Genomic DNA, 18,496 nt, shown 5'->3' on the forward strand with positions numbered 1-18,496 from the left:
AGTTAACTGTCGTACAGAGATCATGATCAATTTAATTGTTTTATTATTACATAAGATTTGCAATCAAACCAATCAATAGAAATGTTTCAAAACTCTTTAAGCGAAAAAACATTAATAACAAGATGAGTGACACTGTATCACGTCCCGGTAAACCGTATTCGGCTACCACAGCGGTGTTATTGATATTTAAGTGCGCGCGCCAATTTTCGTTAATATTTTCAATACGTTACGGCACTTTAAACCTTTTACTCCGTTAAAATTAAAAAAAAATTATAACATTTTTGATGTCACATCTTTTGAACTGAATAGAAGTGTTTTTTCTAATTAGTGTAAAGACTAAGTCGATATGTCATTGACATAACCCACTAGAATCAGTCACAGATAATTGATTTATAATTAAATGATAAAGATAATAACTTAAATTGAGCCATTCAGAATATTAATACAATTTTATGGTAACTTTTCCAGAAAATAAATACTTGTGTCTTGTATTACATAATAAATTATAGTATCAATACCTAAATTTGCTGTTGTACTATTTTTTTAATAATTCGTATATATTTGCAAGACAATCCAAATAAATTGTGAATTGTATTAGCTGATAAAGACGTAAACTCGTTCTACTCTATTTGCTCATATGGTTTCATTATTGAAAATATAAAGGAACTATGTCAATGTGTCATATTTATGTGAACAAACAATAATTTAATCACTTCAATACCTATTTAAGTATTTTTTAATGTTATGATTGACATTCTGATTTAAATTCTGTTACAAAACTGTTTGAGTCTATAATGCATTATGCCGTGTTATAAATTGTATTCAAAAATACTTATAGTTACATAATTTTATCCGAACTTTGAAGTTTTCAACAATGTCACTAAATTTAATTTATACAAAACATCAAGTAAAATTTCACGTGTCCACTATTAAAATTAAATTAAAAAAAAAAAAAACATATTCTGCAATTTTGACTATTGAAAATATTAACTAATTACAGTGTTTAATCTCAATTTATCTATTGAACATCCAGTGTTTATATACCTATATTTTATAGATACGCACTAATTTTGTTCGATTTAACTCACTATAATACGTCTCATATAACTCTAACAATCTGACATAGTCAGACTAAATTAAATTTATTGAATTGAAAAAGAAAGAAAATCAATGTACTAGTATGAAAGAACATTTTACTAGATTTAAAGTATGTGTAAAACTTAAGTTTGTAACAAAATAAAATTAATGATACAATTACGGACAAGTGGATAAATAAGAGTAAAACTAGGAAAAAGGTAAAAACTCCCGAAATTCGAACATATTGATCTGAAAAATTCTATCTATTTTCAGTATAATTTTACAAACAGAAACTATAAAGTAAGCTGTAAAATGAGAATAAATATTTTAAAAGTTTCTAGTGGTTGTTTAAAGGAATTTAAAAAAATAATGACATTATTTAAAAACAAGTCAAAAGCAAGACGAATGGTGCTAATCAGAAAATTTCAAAGGAATGAAAATGAATAATTTTAATTTGTATTACTTAAAATTTAGGACAATATTTAAGACAAAGATATGATTGGTCTTTTTTCTAAAAGTATCTATTTTGGTTATAGCGTTACTAGTATTGAAAAATAAGTCGTATATTTAAGGAGAGTAAAAGATCACTTGACAGCTAATACGATATAAGTGTCTTAGGTGCAGTCAACTGGATAGCTTTGGCTTGCAATAGCTTAAAACCAGAATGTGTGAAAAATCGATTCCGTAAAGCCAGTATTTTTTTTCAGTACCTATAAAGATAAATATTGCGCTCTAGAAAATGCTTCAAATTTATTAAACGAAGAGTGCCTCATTTCATAACAATTACCTAGAAGATTTTTTTTAACGATAATGGCAACCTTGAAATATACAAACCTGTGATGAAACTGGATAAAAGATTTCAATATGGCAATCTCATATTTGAAAGAACTTCACAAGTTTTCAAACGCTGTTACAAATTCTGAATTCTAGAAATTAATAATAAAAACCTAAATATGTGATGACGAACCACGTTAAATGATAAACTCTACACGATGTGGTGTTGTGTGAACCAGATTTACTGCTACTAATACCATACAGGGTATCATCATTTTATCTGTTTCTCATTTTCTGGCTAAGGTATATCGTTTTATTTTGAAACGATGACTAAAGAGAGACTGTAGTTAAACCTAATGATTTATATTCTGCTAGTCACCATCGTTTATTTTAATTAAAAATACAATTTATAATTTATAAGTCCTGCACACCACATCAGAAGGTGAGCTTATAATGCTAACCTGCCATCCCAGAATCTCATGTTAACTTTTCTTGTTCCATTCCTGATGTGAAACTATCGACTACATGACTCCATTTTTTAATTATCCAAGAACAGATCATTTTCCAAACACCCACAAGTGAGAATCCGGAGATCAACTCTCCCTTGTGATTCGCGTATCCTTTTATTCTGTTCTTTGCAACCAGCAAATTATGTCCTTCGCTATTTAGTAAAAGGAATATCCGCCCGAGTATTAGTCGGCGGATGTTCTGCGAGGCTCTTTGTAATCGGAAAAGTCATGAGTATCATTATATAGGTCCCTACCTAAACCTTACCATTATAATTACCCCATATACATGTATTATTGTTTATTTATCGTTTTAAAAACAATAAAAAATTTGACTGCAATAATGTCGATCGGCAATGTCGTAAATTGTGATAACGTGCGCTGGCAACGAGAAACAATAATGTGACTGCGTAGTAAAAGAAATGCCACTGTTGGCACTGTTGGTCGGGCCGAATAGTGATGATAGTGTGAGGAAATTAATGTGGTGTGAGCGATTGATGGGCAAGGGATGGCGGTCAGAAACACGTCGCAATCAAAAGGGCGACGGAAGAGTGTCATTAATAATACGCGCACGCAGCTGTCGGAAAGCGTCGGCAATTTTTCGGCGAATTTCTCTGAAACGTCTGTGGGTTTTTCACAATTTAATAATAACTACGAAACAGCAGCCGCCGCTGGAGGAGTTAAACGGCTGCCGAGATAAATGCCGCCCGGAGACAAATGCCCGCGCGGGGCCGCTGACGCTGCAGCGTGGGCGGGTGGGCGAACGGCCGGATGGACGGGAGTGGCGCGCGCGCGCATCGTCCCACGCCTTCCGACCATCGCGCTCTGTATACGCTCCACAGTCCCGAGCGCGCGCCGCCTCACCGTGGATTCTACTATACCAGAGGTGGTATTATATATAAAAACGATTTTTCAGCCTTTCAACTACCGTCCATCCGTCCCGTCAGTGTCTGTTTGACCTTTGATCAATAACACACTATACCTACCTCACTTACACGTCATGCGTGTGTGTGTGTGTGTGTGTGTGACGTATGTGTACACTTTATACTTACACACTAGTACATTTGTTCACATGCCACCGGTACGCATTCGGTCAGTTGCAGGTGCGATCACAATAATAATGGGCGATAAAGACTAGTGAAAGAGAAAGAGAGAGTGAAGGAGAGAAAAGCAAATACGCTGCACATCACTGTTCTCATCATCCCCTCCGGGCGATTTCCACCACCGATATAATTTAAGACGCTTTTTGAATCACAAGTATCGTTTCTGTATGAAAATAAAACTAATACTGAGAAGCGACCACACACGCACATACACAGCGCTAAAAAAATATGAGACAATTGTACGGTTGTAGATACTTCGAAACAGTACCTATCGTTAGTAATTTTTTCCGCCGTCGTCCAATAGTATAAAGTTAAGACGCAATTTTATACTTCTCGTTTATTTATGTATTCATATCAATGCAAATGAAACACACAAAAAAAAAAAAAAACAACACAATATTATTGGCATACAAAAAATGAGGATAAAACGAATCTACTCTTTATTTGTACGTATTTTATGATGTCTTTGATACATTTTATGAAAAAACGAAAAAAATAATGTGTATTACTCAGATATTTAATATTGTTAGTTGTTGCTATTAAATATTTTTATATTTTTATTTACAAACACGTGTTAAGCAAAGGTTATAAAAAATAATAACTATTATACAAATTTATATTTTATTACAACATCTTAGCAGGCAATATAATTTATTTATTAAACATAGATTACAAAAATTTGACACATGTCAAATATACTAAAATCAATGTATTGATACGAGATGAAAATCATAATACACGAGTAACTCTTTCTTAACATAATCCTTCTTTTTATGAATCTTGGTGTCAGATTTTAAAAAATAATGATATTAGGAAATAAGAATGAGTTAACCGTATCGATCATTTTTTTTTTTAGAATTTTTAACAAATATGAGTAGAAATATCAGTTTAAAATAAACTCATTTAATTTTAAATAAAAATACAATTTAATCTAATAAAAACTTAAAATATTTATTAAAATCTTAGATTACAGTTTATATTTAACTTTCTTTTTTTTTTAATTATTTCTATAATATCTTGAGGACTACCAGGAAAAAAAATAATTACTTGACAAAAAAGATAACTATTGTATAATTCAATAAAATTTATACAACTATTTATTTTCAATATATTTTAGATTTGTTCAAAATCTAATACATGAATACAGAATAATTAATCTTATAATTTAATAATTCAGTACTTAAATAATTAAATACCAATTATATAATCTCGTGTATTGATGTATAATTGAATTGTATAAAAAAAAAAAAAGCTGAATGAAAATAAGTAGACAAAAACATTGAAAAGTAGGAACAAATCAAACTACTGGGATTGTATTGTATTACAATTTAAAGCATTTATTCGATATTCAGGGGTGTTATAAATTTAAAGTATAGTTTTATGCTTTTATAAAGATTTAAAAAGTTGTATAATTTTGGAAAATACCTTTACTCGGTCATTAGACATAACTCATGAATCTAATATACTGCTTATATTTGTACAAAACATCGTTATAGCATTTCACGAATAAAGTCAATGTAATTACAACTATAAATATGTATTATATTGGATATGGCATGGTATAACATGTTTAAAAAAATATTAAATCAGAATAATATCTCAATAAATATTAATATTTACTGTGTAAAATATTATTTTAGTATTCGATGAAGCTACAAAATAACAAGATGTAGTCATATATTATACTCCTATACAGGCTATACTAAAACGATATTATCGTGTTTAAAAAAAAAAAAAAAAGTTTTCAATACTACCTAATAACATTTATTTCAATTGAATTAATAAATACATAAATAAATGTTAAACATGTACGAATTCTTTTTTGCTTAAAAACCTAAGAGAAGATTCAATATCACAAACATATACAAAATATAATAGCATTAACATGTTCAATATTAAGTTTGTAAACGAATATAATAGAGTAAAAAATGTTATTATAAACACGTATTATAATACACCTAATTTTGAATTAAACCTAAGGAATTTTCATTTTTTCCGCGTTAGTGAAATTATTATTACATGTTTGTATAAAAAAATAATTTATAAATTGAATATGTATTATATTTGTTCTGTGTCCTTATTATATCTATATGTATTAAGAATATATTTTTATTATCTTAAATTAAATACATTATGTTTTTTTATGATTCACAGAGCTCCTGCACTATAGACGTAACATATTTTCCTTTTGATCAACAAACTTGCATTATGAAATTCGGCTCTTGGACATTTAATGGCGATCAAGTATCGTTAGCGTTATACAGTAACAAACAGTATGTCGACCTGTCTGACTACTGGAAATCCGGAACTTGGGATATTATAGAGGTATGGACAGATGTAATAGTTATATCAATTAAAATTATTATGAATGCAAATCTAGAGAAAACAATTTTATAAAACTATATAAGGTAATTTTGTTTAGTGTAATACAGTTATTATTTAGAAAACTATAAACATTAATAAAAATATTTTTAATTAATAATTTTAACTCAACACAAAATCAAATTTTTGAAGAAAAAAAATATATTTTTCCTATTTGTTATCATGTTTTTATTTCTTTGAACGATATTATACATTTATAATATAAGAAAAAAATGTTCTATTTAATGTTTAAATTTTTGATTAAAAAAAATTCTGTATATTTCAATTACAAGAACTTAATTCGAAATAGCTAGTATTTTTCGAAATAAACAATATTAGATATAACTCATAAGTTTTAAATGTTTAAAATTTAGATGGGTAAAGTATTTTAAATGCACCTCGTAAAAATTTAAATCACTACTTAGATTGTTAAAACAATAAACACTTATAACTAATTAACTATTTACTCATTTGGAATTACATTTTCATACATTAAAATACTTAGAAATAATATTACTTTAAAATATAAAATTAATAATTTATTTTGTCATTGGAAAAGTAAAACATAAAAATTTATTATGATACAAAATATAAAATTATATTTTTAACAAAAATATAATCTTATAATGACTTCAAATCATGTAAAAAAAAAATAATATTTTCAAAAATGTTAAAAGGATGTCACACATGCATATGTTACTTTATCTAACAAATAAATAACATGAAAAAACTACATTAAATAGTTCTAATTTTTTGATACTACGAGTAACTTAAATGTTAGAATAAATATTATTAACTTATTATTAAACCTATAGGTACCTAAAAAATTATTTACATTAACTCGTGGGTTTTTACAATATTTCAATATTTTATAAGTTATTATATTATTCATCAAATTACATTTTAAATAATATTGAAATTATTAGAATATTGGTATTATTATTTTAATTAATGTAACTAAAAATTATATCATTAATACTTGAATGTATTTTTTTAAATATTAAAATAAACTTTATATTTCATAAGGGAATACGCAGTAAAAGTATGCATATTATATATCTTTAATATTGGTATAACTTTCGTCATATTTATAACGCTAATACAACTTTGGATTATTTAAAATAAATAAATATTTAGTCAAAATAATTAATTTATACTTTCTAATATTTTACTAGGTATATAGTAAATGGTTACCTATGGAGCTATGAAATTATGCATCTTAAAAATTAATGTATTACTATGCAAAATAAACTATTTATAATTTTATTATTAAGGCAAAATTAAACCACACTTTTAATATTATTGAAATAAATTATAATCAAATTTTATAGAAACACTTATAAAAATGATATGGATTTATGATGTGCCTAATATTATTACAGTTTTCGTGTTGGATCTTAGAATTCTCTTGGTATTTCTATTTGATCTCACTGGAATAATATTAATTCAATTTACAATAAAACGGCACCAGTAAACCACTATATTTTATTTTATTGTAGATAGTAAAATATGGCTTCTTAAGAACACATGATTTATAAAAGAATAATCGAAAACAAAAAATATTACAAATTCTTAAATATAGGACATAAATAGGTACTAAAAACTGTTTTCATGGATTATCCTAGACATTATTTTATTGTACGTTGTTAAATATTTTATGCACGTAGAAAAAATTTAATCTAAATTCAATATACAAACCATTATAAAAATTAGGAAGGAACCAATCTAAATTTACTTTATATTTTAACATAGCTGCATAAATTAAGGTAAACCCACTATTTTGCTTATTATAACTGTATAAAAATATGATAAATTAATATTTTAGTTAAATAAAATACATTTTTGCACTTACTTAATTTTTACTATACAATATAGCTAACTAAGTATAAATAGTATTAATAATTATGTAGCAGAAATTAAATTTAAAAAAAATTAATAAAATTGATATTAATTTAAAATTTCAGTTTTATTATTTTATTTTTTAATACAAGTAATGTATGCTCTAATTTTACCGTAATTATGAACTACTTATAAATTATTACTTTATATTAGTCAACATTAAAACCAATAATGATGAACATAAATTGAATATTTATTATATTTTTTAACTAAAAATATAAAAATAATATCAAGCTTATATTTTTACTATTTATTCGTAATAACTCATATAACTTTTTTTTTTTGTTTTAATGAATGACATCATAAGTAACTAAATACATAAGAGACTAATTTCTAGTGCAATAATTAAGTTTTTTGTAACTTCAGAAAAATAATGAAAAGAATTAAACTTCTGAATATTATTTAAATTAATAAAAAGCAAACCTTCCCAGAATTTCACTTCTCATAGTAATATATACATAAACATTTTGCATTCAAAGTTTCCGAATATTATTATATATTTTAATCATTAAATAAAATATATTACAAGATTCTTCTTAAAAAAAGTTTTTGAAAAATTATCGATGACTGCGCAAAAAATATATATCAAGTTTTTGACGCAAGAATATTGAACACGCCATTCATATTTATATGTATATTCAATAATTATTTTAACAAACAGTAAACATAAATTATTTAAAAAGTATCAATTTTTTAAAGAATATTTGTTTTTACATAAATTTAATAAAATTAACAACTTGTTGAAATTTGATTTTTATATAACAAGATTCACAGAAAATTATTCTGCTTAAGAATATGGAATTAAAAATGTACAAATATGCTGTCTTATGAAAAATTACAAGATTTATCATTTTATAACGATAAAATATAGTAAGAAAAGTATTTTTTTTTAAACATTTATATGTTTCATAATAATGAGTGTATAATGATCCTACTTACCCTACTTATACATAAACAATGTAAGTACCTATCATGTGGTACAGAATGTACCAATACACGTTACATGTATAAAAAAAATAAACTTGTAAGCTAATTTTCTTTAATTTTATCTTATCGCTGTTCAAAGGTACCTGCGTATCTGAACGTATACCAGGAGTCACCTACCCAGACGGACATTACGTTCTACATAGTGATTCGAAGGAAAACTCTGTTCTACACGGTGAACTTAATACTGCCCACGGTCCTCATATCTTTCCTGTGTGTGCTAGTATTCTACTTACCAGCCGAAGCCGGTGAAAAAGTCACGCTGGGCATCAGCATCTTACTGTCACTAGTCGTCTTCCTACTGCTCGTCTCCAAAATACTGCCACCCACTTCTCTAGTACTGCCGCTCATCGCCAAATACTTGCTATTCACGTTTATCATGAACACAGTCAGCATATTGGTCACTGTCATCATAATCAACTGGAATTTCCGAGGTTAGTATTCCAGTTTACGAACTATTGGTGTGACACTTGGACAGTCACATACCATTCTCGGTGCCACGTTAAAAAAAAAAAAGGGAGGAATAGAGTTTAACTGCCACGGATGAAAAATATTTCGAAAAACCATTTTCTCTAATAGTATTTAACAATCATTTTTAGGTAAATTAAAAAATCTGCGGCGTTGGAGTATCACCGATACGCCGCTGTGCCGTTAAAACAATGTATTATTAAACCATTCTATACAGTGGAATATCGATCGATCAAAAAACCTCGATACACAGAAAATTAATTGTTGGGGCGTTTTAAAAAAATAACCCGGCCGAGTTATTAATTTGTATTTCCCTTGAAATCCGAGTTACTGATACACTCGTCAGTATGTATACCTATTTTACCTGATACAACGATATTGTAAAATATCGACGAGAAAAAAACGAACAGACAAAAAGATTAAGCGCCATCATTAAAACTTAAACGTGGCCCCGAATCCCGTAGTACACCGCTTACATTTAAATAATAATACATACCTGCAGCAGTGGACTTGGAGCGTATTAATATTGCAGTGAAACCACTCTACGGCGGACGCCATAGGGGAATTAAAATATGTTCGCTATTAAGGGGTGTCCGTAAACTGAGGTTTCGCTGTAACGTAACGCAGCTTAAATATTACATGTGCGCTCGCATGTGTGTGTGTGTCTGTGTGTGTGTTACTTTAGCAGTTGCTGTTGTTGCTGTTGTTGTCGTTGTCGTTGTCGTTGTAGCGTTCTTACCGAGGCAACCTATGCATGGAGGTATCGTGATGGTACGATATTTCGTTGTACAAGTAAATATAACGACTGTAACCCGGGTCACTTCGGACTGCATCGCGCGTACCAAAACGCCTAAATCGGGGTGCAGGCGCGACGGTGAAGACGGTGGCGAGGGGACGAAAACCCATTAAACCAACGTGAATGGACACTGCGCACGTGTGTCCGTGTGTATATCATTTTAAAACAGTACGCCGTGTACAGTAATGTTATCTGAACAGTGCCAAAACTATACCCTTTTCCAAAAACAATAGCCATAAAGCCATAATATAACCGACCGTATGACACACAAAAACGTTATAATTTGCCAGTATCATTATCCGTATGTATGTGTGTGAATATATATAGATAGATAAATAATAATAATATGATAATAAAAAAAAAATAAAAAAATACCATATTACGCTTTGTGAGCCTTAACCGAGGACTCGGGACCGGCGATCAAAGGGCTTTGCCACAAAAGTATATGTGTGCGTGGTGCGTGTGTGTGTATGTGTGTGTGCGCGCGCGTGTACGTCAGGCCAATAATTCCGGGCATTTGGGGATGCTGCCGCCGCCGCTTTTCCGCCACCGAAATGTGCGAGCTCACGCGAGTGTGTTTGTGCGCGTGTGGCAGATGCTGTGTGTATATGCGCTTACCAACGCCCTTACCGCGTAACCGCCACGACCGACTTCTACCGCAATCGCCGATGCCGCGCCACGTCGCGAAGACATACCTAACACTGAACCACCCCCCCTCAACCCCCCTTAACACCTCCCCCGAACGATCTAGGACTAGCGCCGTTCCGTGCGCCAGACGCACTTGTTTTTAGCATTTCTTCCGTCGGTCGTTTTTACGAAAATTCCACGGATGTCACGAGATTGCCACCATGTCTCGTCGTCGTACAATAATAATAATATTAATATATATGATGTTTCCCTTTATGCTTACGACGTATAAACGGGTGCAATAATGACAATAATAGGAGAAGGGCTCGACGTACGCGTTATCCACGGCAGCTCAGCCTTTCCCCCCCTCCTCTACATCGCCCGTCAGAGTTTTAAATCATGAATTATGGTTTTTTTTTTCCTTCACCGCTCACTCAGCCCGGACCGACATCATCCGCACTGCACGCGTGCTCGCCCGAAATGAAATTTATACCGCGAACCAGCAATCAATAATTGGTCAACGGTTCGTGTAATACACGTCAAACATTCGATATTATATGTATACAATATGATATGATATATATATACACTTAAGCACTTGTACACGCAGATATAACGGGGTGTTTTTGTGAAAGTAATAGCTAGGCAATAATAATATGAGAAATACAAAACGCGGACACTATATATACCTTATATTTAAAATAATGGTTTTTTTTTTTTTTTTTTTAATAAATATTATATTTTATTTGACAGCTTTTAAAGATTTATAACGGACATTTACAATGATTGTTATTATTTCTGTGCTTATTGCGAATAATATTTCAAATAGGTACAATATGTCGATACAGCTTTGAGAAAAATGAACATAATTTGCTTCTCTCGCGATATACCTAATACGATAAACTAAAACTCCATTTTAAAATTATTCGTATATAACTTTAAAACAAAATGTTAATTATGTTGTGCTTTAACTTTTTAACTTATTTATGAAATATTATTTGTATACATGACGAATTTATATGAGATCTGAATATAGTTTTGCCTTATTGTTGCTCGTATTATCTATACTCCAGTATCTCAAATTGAGTTCAGCTAAATGTTATGAAATATGATTTTATTTTAAAAACCTTTATTTTAAGTAACAGATAAAATGATAGTATTGTTTGTCTAATATAATAAACTTTTATTGTAAATAATAATACGCACGGTCGTATAGTAACCCGTATTCACCCTCTGTTTTCAACATAAAAGTTCTGAAACCTAGAAGACAAACGTATTTTTTGATAAATAATCCTTTTTTTCAATACAATTAAAATCTAATATTTCATGTTTTCTTATGCATTGAACCTCTATAAGTAAAAGAAAGGAATAATAATATTTATCCAATTTAAATTCTCTCTTCCAAATGATAAACAAAAATATAAATTGAATTATTATTTAAAACTCTAACTATTAAAACGTTGATTAAATTTTCACTAGTTAATAAACATTTGTCATATAATATAATTATATTTGATTTTATGAAGTATAAAATAATAAATAATAATATAGGCAATCAAAAGTTTAAGAAGGACTTTTTGAAGAAATGTATATATAGAATACCTTACATTAATTGTTTAGTTTATAAAATGAAAGTATTTAAAAATGTTTTAATTTATTTTTAGTTATCATTCTTTAATGTGTTTAAAGTTTTAATAAAGCATAATATTTAAAAGTTACTTCAGAGAAAAAGGATCAGTGATCATACGACAGTGATATACCCAAAATACCTAACCAAAATGCCGTGTGATCGTTAAAGAAAATGCATAACACTATTAATATTATTAACATTTTTATAACAATTATTTTACTAAACGACAAATTTGTATCGAATAAATATAACTCCAACATAATTTAAAGGAGTATATGATTCTTGTTGTTCCTATTTTGTCTATTGAACAAAGCTATGACAAAATTCCCAGATTTTCCGTCATTTTTCGTAATATTTTTGTTTTCGAGTAGCTATGCTACGAGCTTCACAGTGCTTTAAACGTCGGATCCTTGAAATATTAATAAACTAATCTATTTTAACAACATATTACAATTTTACATTCACATTGACATTGTATATGTCTATACAAGAAATAATCTCCCCAAGAGAATATAATACAAATTATTAAAATTCAGCAATTCAAATTCCATTAACACATAAAAATAATATGCGCAAATATTAATCCTATTTCCTTTGAAGTCTATCATCATATATCAAAAATGAGTACAAAACATGGTATGCTTAAGAAAATGAATTTTACAAATTGAAAAATGACTAAAAACGATTGAACTTTTAGTTTCCATAGAAACAATGAATAAAATAACAACGTATATTATATACTTGAATATTTAATCTGAAATATCATTAAAAAAAAAAACAAATCATTTTAAGTATCGAAACGTTAAAAACAAGAACCAATTTATAGATTAGATTAAATACTTCTAGTGTATTCGTAATACGATTAATTAAATATAAATATAATTAATTACTTTTTATTATTTAATTAATATTTGGATACTACTTAAATAGTTTTTTTTTTAAACATAATATATCCTTAATACAATATTTTTTTTATTTAAGTGAAAAGTAATAGAAATTATTTGATACAAAAATTAAAAAAAATAAATAAATTAGGTTTTTATTATAACCAAATAAAGTGAAACTATAAATTATAAATATTAAACATGTTTTCTTCATTAATTATTTGTCGGGCAAAAATGTAACTTATTCCTATCAAATTAAAAAAATAAATAAGTAATTTCTTATAATCACGTATTTACATAAGTCCAGACTATCAGCTATATGCTAATTAATCTGTTTGTAGTTTCTATAACATATAAACTGATTATTAGTTTTTAAATTATAATCCGTTTTGATGGAAAATAATTACTGGTATTTTAAAATGTTGGAAAACCTGGCTATATTCAAATTGATTACAATTATTTAAAAATTAAATTAAATTAATTTTGATGACATTTGTAACAATATTTTTTTTAGAATATTTATTGTATGGATTTAACATTAATTTATATAAATATTTACTGATTGGTAATCAACAATTTCTATAAAAAAAAATTTTAAATAATATTATTCTCGTATGCAAAATATGCATAGATTCGATGACCATATTTATATAAAATATTTGCTACTTACTTTATTAGGTAACTAAATTTAATGAACTTAATAAAATGAATTGTATGCGTGTGAGTCTGTGTGTTTTTGTGTGCAGTATTGTAGTTGAAGCAACGGTAAATTAAGTTTTAATCTATTCCATGACGCTTAAATACGTATTTGCATGTTAATCATTAAGTATTTATTTATTATATAAATTATTTTATCTTACATATGTGATAATTATAAGATATATTTCATGTATTTAATATAAAAATATAATGTACTTTGCGAATATTAGTTCATAAGTTATTTAAATCCATAACAGAACGTTTAAAAAAGACGAATTTATAATTTAGTTACAGCATGGAAATGTAATACGTTGTTTTAGTTGATTCTGAAGATGATTCCAGTTGAAATTAAACCACCGTATTACACGTCCATGACTGTATAAGTGATGTCATTTCACGCGATTTCGGAGGATATAAGTCTATGATAACTATAAGCAAAACCAGACCCATATATCATAGGTCGTAAAATAATGGGTATGATTGATCGATACAGGCGTATTGAGAAAAAAAAATTCTAATGAAATTGCAAGTTAACTCACACTTGCGTCCCACAAATGACATCACTAAAAACATTATATCTTTAAGTATCATAATATTTTATAATATTAATTCGGCATTTGAACGCCTGACTAATCATTTAAAATCTTCTGGATCGCAACTCGTTTTTAAATAAAATTAGAGATGCACAGTCGAGTCGGTCGACCAGGCGACCACTCTAAGCTGTATGCAATGCGAATCGGTCTGTTCACAGGGCCTCGTACCCACCGCATGCCACCTTGGATTAGGACTGTGTTCCTATACTATCTACCGGCGTGCATGTTCATGAAACGGCCGAAGAAAACGCGACTAAGGTGGATGATGGAAATGCCGGGCATGAGTGGTCCGCCACATCCACACCACACGTCGCCGTCGGACCTGCCCGCGCCCGCGCCACCGAGTTCCGCGACGCCGTCCAAACACAAGATGGAGGCAATGGAGCTAGCCGACCTACATCATCCAAACTGCAAGATCAACCGTAAGGCAAGCGCAGAGCGGAGGGAAAGCGAGAGCTCTGACTCGCTAATCCTGTCGCCGGAGGCGTCCAAGGCCACCGAAGCAGTGGAGTTCATCGCCGAACACTTGAGGAACGAGGATCAATACATACAGGTGATTTATTGACCGCTTTAATCGCGAAATGGCCAAGGACGATTTAATGCCATATTAATGTGCAAATTATACCAAACCAATAGAGGTGCGCACTCACGACCTCGTTTGACCGTGTAAATGGTCACACCATATTACATTGTACTACCCGTCTGCCTCTTTAGAGCGCGTATTCTTGTGTAGCCATTCGATTGTTTTTCAAGACGTTTACGTGTCACGCCCTTATTCGATGTTTATGTTTGCTTACAAAATTACAAGAAATGCTCGGAAAAAAATGTTCTTCTCACCGAAATATATAACATTAGACGTATGATAATATCATGTATTGCTGATTGTAAATGTTTTTCTGTTATGATTTTAAAATTAAGTGAAAAAAATATTTCAAAAATACTCATACATTTTCAAACTGAGAAAATGACTTTCGTGATATAAGAATCATGCTATCCACGTGATTTATAGCGACCTGTGAGTGTTTGAAAATATTGCAATCACGCGCGCTCCATTTTTATTCCACTCGAAATGTGATGTCTGAAAACTATTGTAAAGAGCATATAATATACGTCTACGGGATTCGATAGACGTACGTAGGCTTACCGCTTACAGCGATTTATTTTCTGAAAACATTACCTTACGTTCGCCAAATAATAACAACACTAAGGCTGACAATTTTCTTTTTTACTGTGTACCTAATGCTTTAAATTTAGACAGGTTATGATGTGCGGTGGAACTATACGAGTATTTAATTGTATATTATTTTATACTTTTTTTTCTAACTAAAAATATTATTAATTCAACTATGAATAATTATTTAAATAACTCATAACATTTAATTTATACTATCTATAAATATTTAGTATATAATCATTAATCAATAATGGCATGAAATTTTGATAAAGGTATCTGTTCAAAAATTCTTACATAATATAATAGACAATCGTCTCGCTTTGATTACCTCAGTGCATTGATGTTTTTCCATTAAAAACAAAAAACATGGTTTCTAAAAATAGTCTATTTTTAAAAACTATATTTACTTGTTTAAACTTCCTAACTGCTTTTTGTTTATTATTTTTTCAATATTTACGAAAAACTACTAAGAAACTCAATAACTAAAGTATTAAAGCACAATCTGTGTTCTATTGCCAATCTAAATTGAATTATTACACTATTGCATGAAACTTTTGGTGACTTTTTACTGCACGAAAATATAATCCAAAAGAAAAAATAATTCATTGTAAAACCAATATCTCCCTCACACCACTCAAAATCAAAAAGAAAATATAAGTTCTGGAAATTTTTCAACAATGATATATTTTTGTATTAACATTTACTTTTATTCTCAATTTTTCCTTACTTAGATCCATTTTAATTTACGAATAGAAAAAATTTATGATTTGCAAAGAACATTTTATTATAACAGTTTACTGTTTTTTCTCCCACCCTTTTAAACTTACTTCGTAAAAGGTTATTTTCTTTATTGAATCTCATACATTTTTATCTACCACTAACACAAAACTATTGTCAATGAATATTTTAAAAATATAAAAAAATTACTAAATAATTTTTTTTTTTACTACAGATATAAAAGCATATTAACATCAGATCATCAGAATATATATTATTTTTTATTATATTACATATATAAAGTGTCGCTAATGGGTGGCTTCTTTTTTCGCGCGTCGCATGCCAATTAATGTATATCCACATACATGCTTATTGTAAACTTAAATTATAGATTGTATGTTTTAAAATAAAGTGAAAAAAAATATTACATACAATAACTTAAACACAAATATTTTAATAATTTGAAACATTCAATACAATATATAAGTATATTAAAATTATATTTCTCTGGTCTACTTGAAAATACAATAAGTATTGTTTGTAAATTTAAATTGAATAATAAAAGAATTTAAATATTATTATCGTACTACTTTTTTTGAAATAAAGTATACGGTTTGTAATGTTTGTATATTAACATAAAATCAAAATGAATTGATAGCATAGTCAATGTGTAACATTGTGACACCATGTCACCTATTTCATTAAACCCAGACATATTTAAATTAAAAAAATATAGTATTTATTAAAAATATGGTATTTCAGTAAACGATTGTTAGAAAATATTAATTTTATAAGGTAAAATATAACATGAATTATTAACTGTATTAATTAATACCAGAAATCTAGAACCGTCGTAGAATCATAAAATAAATATTTTTACGATTAAAAATAAACTATTTAAAACAAATCTTTAAAATCTTTCTTGAAACTATCAAAAATATTAATAAAACATTTATCACTCCATACTGAATTTTATTCAGTATCCATTTACTCATTTGCAATAAAAAAAAAAAAAAAAAACAAGATAATCTTATTCACAGAAGTGAATCATAAAATAAGATAATTTATCATTATTCAATTTTATAGTTTTAAAGGTTTTATTAATCGTCCGATAAATTTCCATGTTTAAAATCAACACGCTTATGAAACAAGTGCTCGTTATTTGACATCTATGTATTGAGTACAACACTCAAATAACTGAGTGATCATTATATCAATGATTACTATAAATTACTCACTCACGCGGTGGTGGGAGTGGGGTCTCTCCATACCACTACCTCCACTTATTTTGATTGCAGATAAGAGAAGACTGGAAGTACGTGGCGATGGTTATTGATCGACTGCAGTTGTATCTGTTCTTCTTTGTCACCACCGCCGGCACCCTTGGAATACTGATGGATGCACCTCACATATTCGAGACTGTCGACCAGGACAAAATCATCGAAATCTACGGCGGAAAATAAACATATAAGAAATAAAAAGATTTATAGATGAAAATGCTCAAGTTAGAACTAATTTGCTTCAGAGGAGTTATTTAAAATAATAATAATAATTAAAATAATAATTCTATTATTTACAAAATTAATGAACAAAAAAAAAACAGTACTGTATAACCACCGTGTTGTTATTATTAATATAAAAATACAACTTAGTTAGTTTAAGTGCCAAAAAAAAAAAAAAAAGAAATGTTATTTATTACTATTGTGTAAAATAATTAATGATGTTTAAGAAAAAAACAAATAATATTACTAATATTTTTAGATTAGTGTTAAAGTTGGAATGAACAGCTCGCGAAAATGTCTCGAACGTCCGTACGTATACTGTTTGTATTGCAAAAATATCCTAAGGGGTTTTGAATGTGCTCAAATCGTTCATTTTCCAAGCACTACACACAGGGGGATGATTTATCACAGATCTGAACCAAATTTGTTTTGTCCTTTAGAATTTCTTGTATTTCCGCTGCGTCCCTTCCATTAACGCACCGGTATGCTGTGAACCGCTCACCCTGTGTAACTCCAATGTGCCAAAAACGTTGACGTGACAGAAGATAAACTGAATTTTTTTTGCTCAAACTCGTCGCGTATAATATGTAAACAAATTAAATGACCCGAAGTTATTATTTTATAGGTTTTTCTAACGACAATAATTAAAAAGAAAAGCCGAAACATATTATTATTACCGCAATGTTTGTTTGTAATTATAAT

The 18,496-nt window shown here is 28.8% G+C and overlaps 1 protein-coding gene across 1 annotated transcript in view; it reads left to right on the forward strand.

Annotated features, from left to right (window-relative positions):
• LOC112598527 (acetylcholine receptor subunit beta-like 1) overlaps positions 1 to 17,895 on the forward strand; it is a 70,710-nt gene extending 52,815 nt beyond the window's left edge. The window contains exons 6-9 of the mRNA XM_025345027.1: positions 5,615 to 5,785; positions 8,787 to 9,138; positions 14,560 to 14,954; positions 17,591 to 17,895. Coding sequence (XP_025200812.1) covers positions 5,615 to 5,785; positions 8,787 to 9,138; positions 14,560 to 14,954; positions 17,591 to 17,755 — 1,083 coding nt within the window. The 3' untranslated portion in view covers positions 17,756 to 17,895. The remainder of the gene's footprint in view (positions 1 to 5,614; positions 5,786 to 8,786; positions 9,139 to 14,559; positions 14,955 to 17,590) is intronic.
• Positions 17,896 to 18,496: the final 601 nt, after the last annotated feature.

The sequence above is a fragment of the Melanaphis sacchari genome, unplaced genomic scaffold (assembly GCF_002803265.2).
Source record: "Melanaphis sacchari strain LSU unplaced genomic scaffold, SCAv2.0 Contig48_pilon_pilon, whole genome shotgun sequence".
In the NCBI taxonomy this organism is placed as follows: Eukaryota; Metazoa; Arthropoda; class Insecta; order Hemiptera; family Aphididae; genus Melanaphis; species Melanaphis sacchari.